Source organism: Cyprinodon tularosa, unplaced genomic scaffold (genome assembly GCF_016077235.1).
Source record: "Cyprinodon tularosa strain WSP-4 unplaced genomic scaffold, ASM1607723v1 ctg37, whole genome shotgun sequence".
In the NCBI taxonomy this organism is placed as follows: domain Eukaryota; kingdom Metazoa; phylum Chordata; class Actinopteri; order Cyprinodontiformes; family Cyprinodontidae; genus Cyprinodon; species Cyprinodon tularosa.
Window position 1 is genome coordinate 1,871,128 of NW_024039085.1, and position 13,251 is coordinate 1,884,378.

At 35.3% G+C, this 13,251-nt stretch overlaps 2 protein-coding genes across 2 annotated transcripts; both read left to right on the top strand.

Moving 5' to 3' along the window:
- Positions 1-256: 256 nt before the first annotated feature.
- Positions 257-7,106, top strand: LOC119790698 (peroxisomal N(1)-acetyl-spermine/spermidine oxidase-like). Its single transcript, XM_038296357.1, has 10 exons — positions 257-504; positions 2,681-2,857; positions 3,026-3,156; positions 3,264-3,451; positions 4,763-4,944; positions 5,116-5,285; positions 5,388-5,473; positions 5,565-5,677; positions 5,819-5,973; positions 6,344-7,106. Exons 1-10 carry the CDS (start codon positions 351-353, stop codon positions 6,494-6,496), a joined length of 1,509 nt encoding a protein of 502 aa, XP_038152285.1. The 5' UTR covers positions 257-350; the 3' UTR covers positions 6,497-7,106.
- A 1,003-nt stretch (positions 7,107-8,109) lies between these two features.
- Positions 8,110-13,212, top strand: mtg1 (mitochondrial ribosome-associated GTPase 1). Its single transcript, XM_038296334.1, has 11 exons — positions 8,110-8,339; positions 8,410-8,474; positions 9,331-9,435; positions 9,558-9,644; positions 9,734-9,790; positions 11,004-11,094; positions 11,180-11,241; positions 11,324-11,420; positions 11,509-11,590; positions 11,699-11,811; positions 12,990-13,212. The coding sequence occupies exons 1-11, from the start codon at positions 8,237-8,239 to the stop codon at positions 13,085-13,087; spliced, it is 960 nt and encodes a 319-aa protein (XP_038152262.1). The 5' UTR covers positions 8,110-8,236; the 3' UTR covers positions 13,088-13,212.
- Positions 13,213-13,251: the final 39 nt, after the last annotated feature.

Below are 13,251 nucleotides of genomic sequence, written 5' to 3' on the forward strand. Positions count from 1 at the left end.
TTTTATTATTAATATTTTACTGGTACACTATTGTCGTTTGAGAGGTTTATTTCAGCAGAGCTATAAAATTAATGTTCTCTACAAAGAGATGATTAAATAATGTTTCTATATTAATCCGGTGTTTGTGTTGTTCTTTTTGTCAGCATTGAGGGGGGGGTCATATTTACTGTAAAGATATTAAATTTTGGAAATATAACAGAAAGACAAAATAGGCACTTGTTTATTTTCTCAATAACTTTGGAAAATTTTGAGTTTAGAAAGGCTTTTATTTTGAAAGCCTGAACCAGAAAGCACTTCCGTCGGTCAGGAGGAAGTAGGAAGCTGAGACTTTTCAGAGGAAGTGTGCCGCTATGGCTGGGAATAGGAACGTAAATATTGTAGTTGTAGGCTGTGGGATCGCAGGCATAGCGGCAGCTAACAGGCTTGTTAAATCTGGGTTCAATAATGTCCGGATACTGGAAGCGACCGGAAGGAGCGGGGGGCGCATTAAAACGGGCAGATTAGGTGAGTCTGATGGACACGATACATAACCAATCACGATCTAATTAAAGACGATCATTTATTTCACTCGGTTCTTTAAGTTGAAATGGGAGAATTTAATGTCCTGAGACACATTCATTTTTTTAGGGTATTGTAAATTTACCCTGAAATTGGCTGACAGACCACTCAGTTAAAGCCACAGGTTGCAGGTAGATGTTTTTAAAATTAAGATTTCGCAATATCCCTTTGCAGAATTAACCTCTATAATGAAACAAGAAGAAAATTACACAACAACATTGCAAAAGTTATCAAAAACAACATTTGACAAAATTTAAATATGACTTCCCTACGACTTTAAATATATAGAAAAAGTTCACATAAATCAATAACACGCATTTTTTTGGGGGGGGGGAGCGCCTATACTTAGAATCACTTTTTTCATTAAACTATAAAATGTATATATAATGTATGTGGTGGTAGTTAAAAGATACTAGTGACAAGTAATGTAACCTGCCTCCCAGGGCCTGTAAATCCACTACTGTATGGGGGATGAGGTGCCTCCCCACTTAAACAGAGCAAAATGTTTTTTTGTTTAAAGAAAAAAAGTGGAATATACAGAAAATCACCTCACTGTGCCCACTTGGGTTATCCCAACTTGTGTTTTATTTCTTACCCACCTACAGTGTCTATGTATAAAACTGTGTGTATAATTTAGACTAAATAAAAAAATAACTGAAACTAGTTTGAGGAATGGATTATTTTTATTTATGAGCTTGATCAATTTCTTTCAAAACTGACATGGCAGAAATAGTTAAAACACTTTTTCTTTTCTTTTTTTTTTTTTTTTTTTTACTTATGTCTACTTAAAGGTTCTTAGAGCAGTTTTAGCTCCAGAAAACTCAAGAAAAAAAAGACAGTCTGTACTTTTCTTTCATCACAGTGCATTCCTCCTGGCTTTCTGTACATACACATGTACAATTTACTGAATTTATTCAGAATGGCTGTAAAGTTTGTTTGGTGCGTTCTTTTTAAAGTCTTGTTTAAATGGAGATTTTTGGAGATAAATCCTAAAAGGGTTTGTGCATCCTGCTGTATTAGTCACATAAAGACGTGTGTGTATAAAGGCTTTTTGGATGTGACGTGTCTCTGATTCACATCTGAAGGACACCAGGGCTAATTTCTACAAGTTGGTCTACATGAAATGGGTTCAGATCCACCTGTTTCCGTCTGTTTGTTTCTCATGATCTATGCTGTTTTTTCTGTAAAACATTATTCATAATTTCATAAGACATGACCTTTGCATTTACATTGCTGTTCTTGGTACTGAAGATAACTTAAAAGGTTGTCTTTACTCTAGAACAATAAAGCCTTATCTATAGCCTTGTTATGCGTTTGTAAAAGGGGGTCAGGAGTTTTATCCTAAACTTATTAACTGTAAAGCTGTAGTTTACCTACAAGTACTTCATATAACAGCTTTGCCAACATGGTAAAAAAAACTCAAGAAAACACGACCTGGGTATAAGGTTTATGGATTAACATTATATAAATGTTATTTAAGTAATAAATAAGTAATACTTATACAAATAACTATTATGTGAGAGCTTTAAAAGGAATTCTATGTGTTTATGAAAATCATCACATTTAAAAGTGAGAGAAATATAATGATAGAAGCCAGTAACAGCATGATGTTTACAGAAAAAAAAAATACATTTAAGTCTTATCCAGCAAAATCTTGGAATCTGGTGTTCCTGATTCAAGCCAGCACTTTATTCTATGTTTAAGGGAGACCAGATACAATAATCCAGCCTGTTGTGGTCACACCCGATTACTCTAACTAATGCCTGTAACAAGTTACAGACATTGGAAGAAAACAGCTTAATGCTGAAAGAACATTTAATTGGAGGGAGTCTGGTCTCTCTTCCAAAACAGTCGGCAACCCCTCTCACCCACATACTGTGTAACCTAGTAAATGTAGAACGGCTAAGTGAATACCTATTTGAAAATCAGCACTCATATTAGAATATTATGAAGGGATATATAGGAAATTGTTTTTTCCAATCACATGAATTCTCATATTTAATGGTTCGTAATCAAGACAGTTCTTAACAGTATAACTTTTTAATTTGAAATGTCACTAAAGTTTCTGGGAAGAAAAAAAAGTCCAGTTTATAGTTTCTTTTTTAAAACATGTCTTGCATAGGTGATAAAGTCATTGAGATTGGGGCAAACTGGATCCATGGACCCTCTGAGGGGAACCCAGTGTTTTGTTTAGCTCGCCAGTATGGGCTCCTAGATCCAGAGGCCCTGACCCTCGAGAACCAGGCCTTGGACACTGGAGGACATCTGCCCTGGGTTTCCAACATCTTCAGCAGTTCAGGTAGTCAACAATCTGATTTGGTATGAAAGTTCGAAAGATTAAACAAACTGCACGTTGTCAAATATGTATTTTTTTGTTGCTGTATCAAAATGAAAAATCTGCGACTATATGCTGGTGCGTTTGTGCACCAAGCATCAAACATTTAAGAAAGTTTTTGTGCTTATGCAGGTCGGAAGCTGAATGTCGAGGACATCTCTCCAGCTGCTGAGTTATTTACTGAGCTGCTTGGTGAAAGTTCAGAGTTTCAGAATCAAAAAGGCGAGCCCTATCCCTGTGTGGGAGATTTCATACGCTCAGAGGTTTGTTTTATTAACTTTTATTAACCTAAAAAGAAAAATAACTATTGATTTGAGACGTTCTTGCTGCTGCTGAGATGATTTGTTGTTTTGCTGCTGTCTGTATGGAGGTGAGACAACGAGCTGCAGAGAGATGGAAAGACTTGGACTCAGCCACCAGATCACTGCAGCTGTGTGCGATCAGTAGCATGTTGAAGAGAGAGTGCTGTATTAATGGGGCCCACAGCTTGGATGAGGTGGGTCTGGGGGCCTTTGGCCAATACAAGATCCTGCCTGGCTTGGACTGTACGTTCCCAGGGTGCGTTCATTTATTGATATGTTTATATTATATATATATCTCCAGCACTGATCCAGATTGAAGTCATTTAGGTCACAGAGCTCAGGGAGAGTGTTGGGAAAATATAGAGAATATGTGAGGAAAAATCTGATGCTTATGTTCAGAGCTACATTCAACAGTATCTTAATATTATCTTGCCCTTTGTTTCATGTCTTATTTATAACCACAGTAACAACAAAGCCATTGATATCAAAGCCAGAATATCTGGTCACCATTATTTCTTATGTTAACTCTGCTTTAATGCCTGAATTTATTTGTATAACAATTTAGAAACATTAAATCAAAAACAATTAGACCCAGAAACAGTTATTTTCTTAATACAAGATGGCTCTAAACATCCCTGATGAAAATAAAAAAATAAAACCTCCAGCCAACTTCATGAGCTGCACACCATGCCACTTTCTATTTACTTATGTTCTTTTTTTTTACATTTTAAAATCTCCTCTAAGGAAGCTTGCCTCTTTGTCTTTTTATGTAAGGGTTTTTTAACTTATGTCTGTATATTGTATATGGAGTTAGAGCCGGTGTTTTAGAAAAATGTCATTATGGTGAGATAATAACAATAAAAACTGATTTTGGAAAAGACCAGAAAACAAATACCAGTTTTGATTTTGCTATTGCTATTTAATAAAAAGAGGGGGAGTGATTCTCTAATCTAAATTTAATTCAGTAAAACATACTTTGTTAATTCTTAAGGGAAATTATATAAATAATAAATATAAAAATAAACAATCTTGCCATTAAAAATCATTTTATTCTTTCAGACAGTTTACCAAGTCTATATGAGCCAAGATTCATGTGGCGCTCATGAGCTGGATTTAGGTTTCAGTCTTACCTCTAGGTCGCGCCAAATTGCTGCAAGGCAAGGCAAGTTCATACAGTATTTATAGCCCATTTCAGCAGCAAAAGAAGTCAGTGCTGCACTTAGACAAAACATAAAAGACTAAAAGCACAAAGGAAAGTACATTAGAGGTGTACAATAAAGGAAAAAAAAAAACAAACTTATGCAAAGTTTGCCTCTAAATTGGCTCAAAACTTGTAATAACTTTATTTAGTCAAATAAATTGCCTTAAATTGAGGGTACAATTAAAATTAGGATTATTAAAACTTTTTGGAATCAATTTTTGTCCCTTATTTAGCAGGTGTGTTGATAACATTAACTTTTATCTTTATGTATTTTAATGGCCGATGAGCCAGAAACTTGTTGATTTGCAGTTTATCCATTCAGTTATTTTTTTTTTCTTTTGCTCTTTTTTTTCCTTGTCTGTTAAGTGGTTATGAAGGTCTCATTACTAACCTGATGGCAGAGCTCCCTGATGGTTTAGTGAGCTATAACCGACCTGTGCGGTGCGTCCACTGGAGCAACACTGAGGAGAAACAAGACTCAGTAACGGTGGAGTGTGAGGATGGAGAAAGGATTGTGGCAGATCATGTTATTGTAACAGTGCCTTTAGGTATTTGCAATTAAAAATAAACCTTATGTATTTCTGTAAAGCAGTATTGGCTTATAAACAGCTATAATTTATTTTGTAGTCCCACCCAGATTCATTCTTCAATCCTATCAGGACATAAAATAGCTTTAATCAGTTCTTCAGGGTTTCTGCTGAATAATCCTGTTTTGTTAGGATACCTAAAGAGACACCATTCCAGCCTGTTCCAGCCTCCGCTCCCCCTTCACAAGCTGCACTCCATCCAGAGGCTGGGCTTTGGAACCAACAACAAAATATTTGTGGAGTTTGACGCGCCGTGGTGGGATGCTGACTGTGATGCCATTCAGCTGGTTTGGGAGGATGAGGTGAGACAGTCGGCTGCACAACTTCTACATCAGATAGTATTCAGAGGGATTTCTTCCCAGTAAAAACATCCTTGTTGTATTTTATTGTCTGTTTTGGATCAGGATGAACTGGTGGATCAGGTGCCTGATGTCCAAAGATCCTGGATAAAGAAGCTTTTTGGCTTCACAGTGGCAAAACCCATTGAGAGGTCTGCTTAGATGAATCTCTCACAAATCCTGACCAGTTTAAGTAAAATTTCACAGTTGGAATTACCTGTGTTTTCTTGTTCTGTTTTTCAGGTATGGGCACCTTGTCTGCGGCTGGATCGCAGGGCATGAGTCTGAGTATATGGAGACACTGTCTGAGCAAGAGGTCACACTTGCTATCACACAGCTTATCCGCAGATTCACTGGTAAGTTTTATAATCTCTCTTTATTTTTGCAATCCTATTTTTCTTGTGTTTTTATGATAAACAACTCAGCCTCTTATCACTGTAAACAGTTTCAGTTGCCAATTTATTTCATGATGTTTTGGTTCTAATGTTTGCCATCAGGGAATCCCTCCATCACTCCACGGAGAGTCCTGCGCTCACGCTGGTTCCACGACCCCTGGACAAACGGATCCTACAGCCACCTGGCAACGGGCTGCTCAGAGCAGGACCTGGAGAACATGATGGAGCCTCTTCCACAGAAAGGATCGCATGCTCGAGTATGTTAATGTATATGTGCATTAATGGTTCACTATCTGACATGTGGGATCCAATGTTCCGATATTCAGAATCCCTAAAAACTGAAAAAAAAATCCCTCCATCCTACTCAAAGGTTTTTGCAGATTCACAAATAAAAGCTGCATCAATGTAGAAGCATGTCCTATAAATATATCACCATGATTTCAATTATATTCTGTACTTGTTGCTCTGCTTGTTAGCAGGTAGGGATAAATATAAATTATTTGTACTCTACTTCTGATTTTTTTTTTTTGCATTTAATTTTTCTATAAAGTGTTTTTATGTTATTTCCTCATAAGTGTAATATTTAGAGTTTAATGGGGGGTTGTAACTTTTTTATCTTCTTTCAAGCCCCTGCAGGTGTTGTTCGCTGGGGAGGCAACACACCTCTGCTACTTTTCCACCGTCCATGGAGCGCTTCTCACTGGGTGGAGAGAAGCTGACCGACTCGTCTCCCACTACTCTTCCAGTCATCCCTCTGAGCGCCCCACATCCAAGCTTTAAAACAGCCATTAAAAAGATGAAGTAATATGAGCCTTACTGCTAAATGACATAAATTACAAAGAATGTTGTGGAGAATAACTTTAACAGTGAAAATTATTATTTTTTTCAAATGACTCAATTCAGGTAACTAGAGATGAGGAAATGCTTGGCTGAACTAGTGGATCATGCAGTAATGCATACATTGCTGTGCTTGCAGCTTTTAAATTTTTTTTAGTTCTTTTCTTTCTGTGACCGATTTCACAAAATTAAACCCATACAGACGGATTACACACAGACTGATGTTTTCAAGCCTTTGTTTCTGAGTTATTTGTAATTAATTTTTTTACTTACTGCTTATGAAGAAATTACATTTTGGAATTAGAATATTAGATTGGACCAATTAAAAAAAACATGTGTGATGCAGAAATTTGTGTGTAATACCTGCTTAAAGTTTAAAAAGTACTTTCAGCCTGACAAGCCTTATCAGAAGGCATTCTCCAAATAAACTGAGACTCACCTGAACACCAAATATGTAGTGCTGAAAATGAATCACTTTATTTTTTTGTTTGTCTTTTTACTGTTTATAATCTGACTGTAATTTACTGAATAAATCCTACGTATGTCATTTTTACATCTTTATTTGGACTATAGTATCGGCGAAGGGACACATTTTGTTCTGCAGCTGTCTATGAAAAACTTTTTTTTTTTACCTGCATTTCTAAAGATCCCCCAAAAAAAATTGTTTTGGAAGCATATCAGTATAATTAATAGAATTAGTAATTTATAGTAATAATAATAATAATCTAGATTCAACATATATTTTGTAAAATGTTTTTCATTCACTCTGCACTTGCATATAATTTAATGTTTCCCACAAAAAAGCTCAGACATTTCTAACAAAACTATTCGTTCATTTAAGTTTTTCATTCATACTGACAGTAACTTCTCATTCATAGGATTCTCCGCTGCAGATCTTTTTGTCTATCCGAAGTAGGTACAGCACCCAAAAATTACAGCACTGCCTGAACATAACAGAATTACAAGTAGCTTTAAAAAATAAATGTATATATATCTGCATCTATATATATATATACTATATAGATCTATGTCATATAGATATAGATTTATTTAGATATCTATAGACAGATATTTTTATGACATTGAAAGCTCAGCAAATAGTACTTTAGGGTGAAATATGTTCTATATTCATTGATGTATCGATGAAACTTCATAAAAATAAAATTAATATTTCTCAGGTAACGGTTTTAAAGAAGTACGGTTGGGGTATTCCTAAGAATAATTTTGTTGTTGTGTTACTCAAGTAATTATAGTTACCACGCACTCACCTCTGCTAAACATGTTTTGTTTATTCTTTCTACTTTACAGTAGCTTTCTGAAATGCATACATTCGGCAATACCCATACAACGGCTTGTTAGACAAGAAAATGACTTTTTTTTTTTTTTATAAAAAAAAAAATAAAAGAAAGGAAAATAACGTTAAGACGCAGAGGGCCTTGTCTCTCAACAGAAAATGCTCTTTGTCTATAAGCCTCCAGAGGGCGCTGCTGTGTAACCCGTGAGATAACCATTATGTGATGTCATTGGAACGCTGCGGAACTAATGTGTTCTGGGGTTATTTTCTAGTCGGTACGTAAATACACAAGTACATAGAAAGTGTTTGGTTTTTTTTTTCCCCCCCTTAGTAAAAACTATCGCATACATGAATCCCCAGAAGTTAGTTTGAACTGCATTTTTGTTGTGATGAGACTGTACCAGGCCCTCAGGAATGTCGACAAGTTTAGGACTGTGTTCGACTTTGGAGGTCGAGATGTGGCTCACTGGTTCCCAGGACACATGGCAAAAGGTGACATATCCAGACTCGAGGATAAATATATATTTTTTTGAATGATTGCTAAAGGTTATGATTATTGCAGGGCTAAAGCAGATGAAAGCCAACCTCAAGAATGTGGACTGCATCATAGAAATCCATGATGCCAGAATATCCTTTATTCTGACGCCTTTACCTTAACTTAAATTAAACCTAATTATGTCTTTGCCATTAGATTTGTCATTATTCTACAATGTTAGTAGGCTTATTTATTATACATAAATATGAGGATTTTTTTTTCCTTGTGCAGGGTTTTTATGAAAAAAAATCTGTACAGTTTAACTACCTATTTATAAAATTAGTACAATGATTTATTTAATGTTCTAAATGAAATAGGCATGACTTCAAATTCCTGTAATCAACTATTTACGGAAGAGAATTAGGGCCTCTGGAAAAACACAAAAAAAAGTTAACTGGTTATTTTATTTGAGTTTCATAAGGCAAAAAAATCAGAATTCTGACTTTTATGTCAAAATTCTGACTTAAATCTCAGAAAAATCAGTAAACTTTTTTTTTTTTTTCAAGTGGCCCTATTTTATTTATTTTTTTCTAGTGGCCCCCTCTGTAACTATTGCTGTCATAATTTTCTTTCATATAACACACAATTATTGTTTTTGGCAACATTCATTGCTCATAGATTGATACATTTAGCTTTGGATTTTAGTTATTGTATTTCATGGCTTTAAAGGACAGTGGGATGATTGTTAATCATTCTACCAAAGCTGACATTGTTACATTTTGTGGTACCACTAGATCGCAGTTAAAGTGCAAGTCTTTAGTACATTTTATCATTGGTGTTTTCATATATAGTCAGGCCCTAATGGAAACGTAGAAATCTGAATGTATTAATAAACTTTATCTCATAAAAACAAGAAACTAAGCTACACCATTTATATAGATTATATGTCCTTTCCATAGTCATTGACTAAGTTTACTTTAAAAAAAAAGTTTTCTTAATAGTAAGCAAATCCCTTTGTCTGGAAGAAACCCCATATTTCAGGACACATTAAATGTCAGACCTCATCTTCTTGTTCTAAACAAGATGGATCTTGCTGATCTATCCTACAAGCAGGTAAAAGGTCTTGCTTACATATATATATTATTTTATGTTTGTATATATATATATATATCTATATACATATAGATATATATATAAATTAAACCACACACTATTGTTTTGCATTAAAACTACAGAAAGTCCTGAAGAAACTAGAAAAAGATGGAGTGAGTAATGTTATTTTCACAGACTGCTTGAAGCAACGAGACGACAACATCAAAAAGGTATACACCGTCTTCACTGTTAACAAATTACATAGTGATTTTAAATGAAAGTATGAAGTTTTATTTTTCCCTGTCTTATTTTCTTTTAGCTGGTGCCAATGGTGTTGGAAATAATGGAGACCAGTCCCCGTTTTAACAGAGAAGAGGTAGACCTACTTTGTTAAATCTGTACTTGTTTGAAGTTGATTTAATTCTACTGTAGTAGTGCAAAATAGTAATGTGGGAATATAAAATTATTTTCAGAAGTGATTACCTGAAAAAACGCTTTAAATTTGGTACTGAAATTACAATAAAATGCAGCGGATTTTTTCGGCATTTCACAAATCCTGCCTACGTGGCAAAGAGGTGAGAAGAAAGCCATTGTTGAAGCACATCTAGAAGAGGTCTTGTTTAAGACACGAGTTATACTAGTTATACTGTAAGCTCAGAAAACACATTTATATCTAGTCAGATGAGACCACAATGAAACAGAGCGCCATCCAAAAGGCAGAATATGACAGGAAGCTACACATTGTACTCTTAACACACTGTTATAAAGAGTGCTGGCAGCATCGCTTTGCAGTTATTCTTTTCTTTAGCAGTATCAGGGAAGTCGGTCGAAGGATATTGGAAGATGGATGGAGCTAAATACATGGATGTCCTGGAAGAAAGATATGTTAGGGTCTGTTAAAGACCATAGACTGGGGCAGAGGTTCAACTTTCAGCAGGACGAACAGAGAGAGCTACAATGGAGCATATTTATATTTATATTTAAGCTCCATATATATGGAGTATATATATATTTAAGCAGTTTGATGTGTTAGAGTGTCCTTGTCAAAGTAATCCACTTGAGAATATGATGTGAATGAATTAACATTCAAGAGCACTTCGTCTATTAGCTTTGATTGAGCTTGGGCTATTTTACAAACAGAATGACCAGCTGGAAGAAGTGTAACTGCACAGTGATTCATGGAATAAATCCAAACTCACAAATTTAGATTTTTTTTTTTTGTTTGTTTGTTTTTTATCTTGTAGGGGATTTAAAAAACAGCATTTGATTTTCCTTACACTTGTGATGCCTTTTAAGTAATCACTCAAAAAAATGTTATATTTTATTTCTGGCACAATGTGGGAACATTTGAGGGGTTTTGATGTTTTTACAATGCACTGTAAGCTCAGATTCTCTGTGTATCTAAACCCGCTCAGATAACCTCTCACATCCCTTATCTCACAGAATACATAAGAGCAAATCTATGCGACAGCATATTTTACAATATTGCATAATTCAGAAATATTATACAGAATTCATCCTTCTTTATTTGGTAATTGTTTGAGTTGTTGAGGGATTTCCCTTTGACTTTCTTTTTGCAACACTTTCAGAATAGAGATTATTGCCTGATGGTGATTGGAGTCCCCAATGTAGGGAAGTCATCACTTATTAACTCGCTGAGAAGAACAAATTTGAAAAAAGGTGATAAATTTTACTTGGTTAATTATAAGATTGTGATATATAGCCTCCGTAACACTTAATGGTGTGTTTTTTATACAAATTTCAGGCCGTGCTTCCCGAGTCGGTGGGGAGCCAGGGATAACTAGAGCTGTCTTGACTAAAATCCAGGTGTCTGAACCCATTTATTTTTGTGGGTCCATTGTCTTTGTGCATGCATACCTGTGCAGTTTAAACAAGCCATTGTTCTCAGGTGTCAGAGAGACCATTGATGTACCTGCTGGACACCCCCGGTGTATTACCTCCTAAGATCGAGAACGTGGAAACTGGCATGAAGTTGGCTCTCTGTGGTGAGCTGTTAACGTCCAATATAAGAGTTAGTGGGAAATCTGTTCCATTTTCTTTGTAAGAGATTTTATGGCAGATTTTCTCCCTCAGGAACTATTCTGGACCATTTAGTGGGTGAAGATATCATCGCAGACTACCTGCTCTTTTCTTTGAACAGGCTTGGAAAGTTTGGGTATAAATTTGACTATTCATTTTTTGAATACTTAACTGCAAGTGGAATTCTCTGATGTGTTTATCTCTTACCTTTTATGTTTTTAACTATTTGGGTGTTTGGCTACAGGTACGTGGAAAAATATGACCTCTCAGAGCCAAGTGATGACATCCAGCATGTCCTTAAACGCATCGCTGTGAAACTTGGAAAGACTCAGCGAGTCAAAGCCATCACTGGAGTTGGTGAGAAAGAGAGAGTCCTACAGGCCAACCTAGCTTGTGCAGTTTCTAATATACAGTTTAGATTCAGATCATTTTGTTATCTACACAGTAAGGTTCTAAGATAATAAAATATATTTGCCAGCACCAGGACGACACAAAGATAACATAAAGGTATTAGGTCCGTTATAGTTCTAATACTTGTGATATTTCCTGGCTTTTTAAAAGTTTTTCTATGAAGAATCAAAATCTAATTTTGCTGCCACTTGATGACGAGAGATTTATATTTTGATCACAATTATGGAGAACTGCCCGCAGAGTTCATATGCTTTATAAAATCGCTCGTTAAGGAATTCTGTGTATTAATTCAGCCTTAACCTCCTTACAGAGGTACATGTAAATTAATGATATGTTTCATTTTATTCTAGCAGCATGTTCTGCCACTGAAACTAATAACTTATTTAATTTGAGTATTTATATCCTGTTTGCAGCATAGCTCTGAATATATTGTCTAGTTTTGCCAACAGGAGAAAAGCTCTCTTTATTCTGGAACATTTTAGAGAATGTTGGAGCAGATTGAGTGATGGATCATTATTCTGTGTACAGTTCTTCTAACCTAATCAGAGACTGTCATTGCAGAAGGTTAATTTGATGTCATATAAACCATTTCTCCTCCTGACCGGGTCGTTTTGGATCATTATTATGCTGAAGAACCAGTGAAAACCCATTTTTGATTTTCTAGCAGCTACCCTTAGATTTCCCATTGCAGTAGTTTAGGTGTATTATTAAGCAGTTTCCCTCGGATCTGAGGAAGAGAAACGTGCCCACAGCATCAGAGATCCTCTACCATGCTTGGCAATGGTCATAAGATTCTCATTTTTAGTCAATTTTCTTTTAAGCCAAACCAGGAGTGTTCTTCCAACGAAGCTTAATTTGAGACTCATCTTAAGAAAAGAAAAGATAAAGTTCCAGCTTTATTACATCTGAGCTAAAAATCAAACTTATTTGCTAACTAAATAATTCTAATTAAAGGTGGAAGTATTGCAGATTTTCAGTCAGATTAAGCTTGTTTCTACATATATTTACATTTCATAAACACCCACAGTGAAATGGCATGACACTCTTCACTACACATTTACCAATTTTATGATTTTATAAAAATACTGAACATAATTAGCTCTTTTTCTTTCTTTTTCTTTTAGGAAACATCACTGTCACCATTCCAAACTACACAGCAGCAGCATACAATTTCATCAGAGCTTTTAGGAAAGGAGAATTGGGACAAGTAATGCTGGACTAGTCTTAAATTTTTTGATTTTTTTCACTACTTAAATGTCAACAAAAGAGAATAGTTTATGTCTCATCTGATACAAGGCAGATGTCTGCTTCCCCATATTGTGTATAAATAAAACTATTTAACAGAAACAATCTGAGAAGTTATCTTTGTAAGACAGAAAAGAGGAT

Excerpts from the sequence above, each read along its gene's own strand:
- LOC119790698 (XM_038296357.1), top strand. The coding sequence starts at position 351 with ATGGCTGGGAATAGGAACGTAAATATTGTAGTTGTAGGCTGTGGGATC. Across the intron at positions 4,945-5,115 it reads TATTGTAACAGTGCCTTTAG|GATACCTAAAGAGACACCAT; the intron begins GTATTTGCAATT and ends CTGTTTTGTTAG. Across the intron at positions 5,474-5,564 it reads GTGGCAAAACCCATTGAGAG|GTATGGGCACCTTGTCTGCG; the intron begins GTCTGCTTAGAT and ends TCTGTTTTTCAG.
- mtg1 (XM_038296334.1), top strand. The coding sequence starts at position 8,237 with ATGAGACTGTACCAGGCCCTCAGGAATGTCGACAAGTTTAGGACTGTG. Across the intron at positions 9,436-9,557 it reads CTGATCTATCCTACAAGCAG|AAAGTCCTGAAGAAACTAGA; the intron begins GTAAAAGGTCTT and ends TTAAAACTACAG. Across the intron at positions 11,591-11,698 it reads AACAGGCTTGGAAAGTTTGG|GTACGTGGAAAAATATGACC; the intron begins GTATAAATTTGA and ends GTTTGGCTACAG.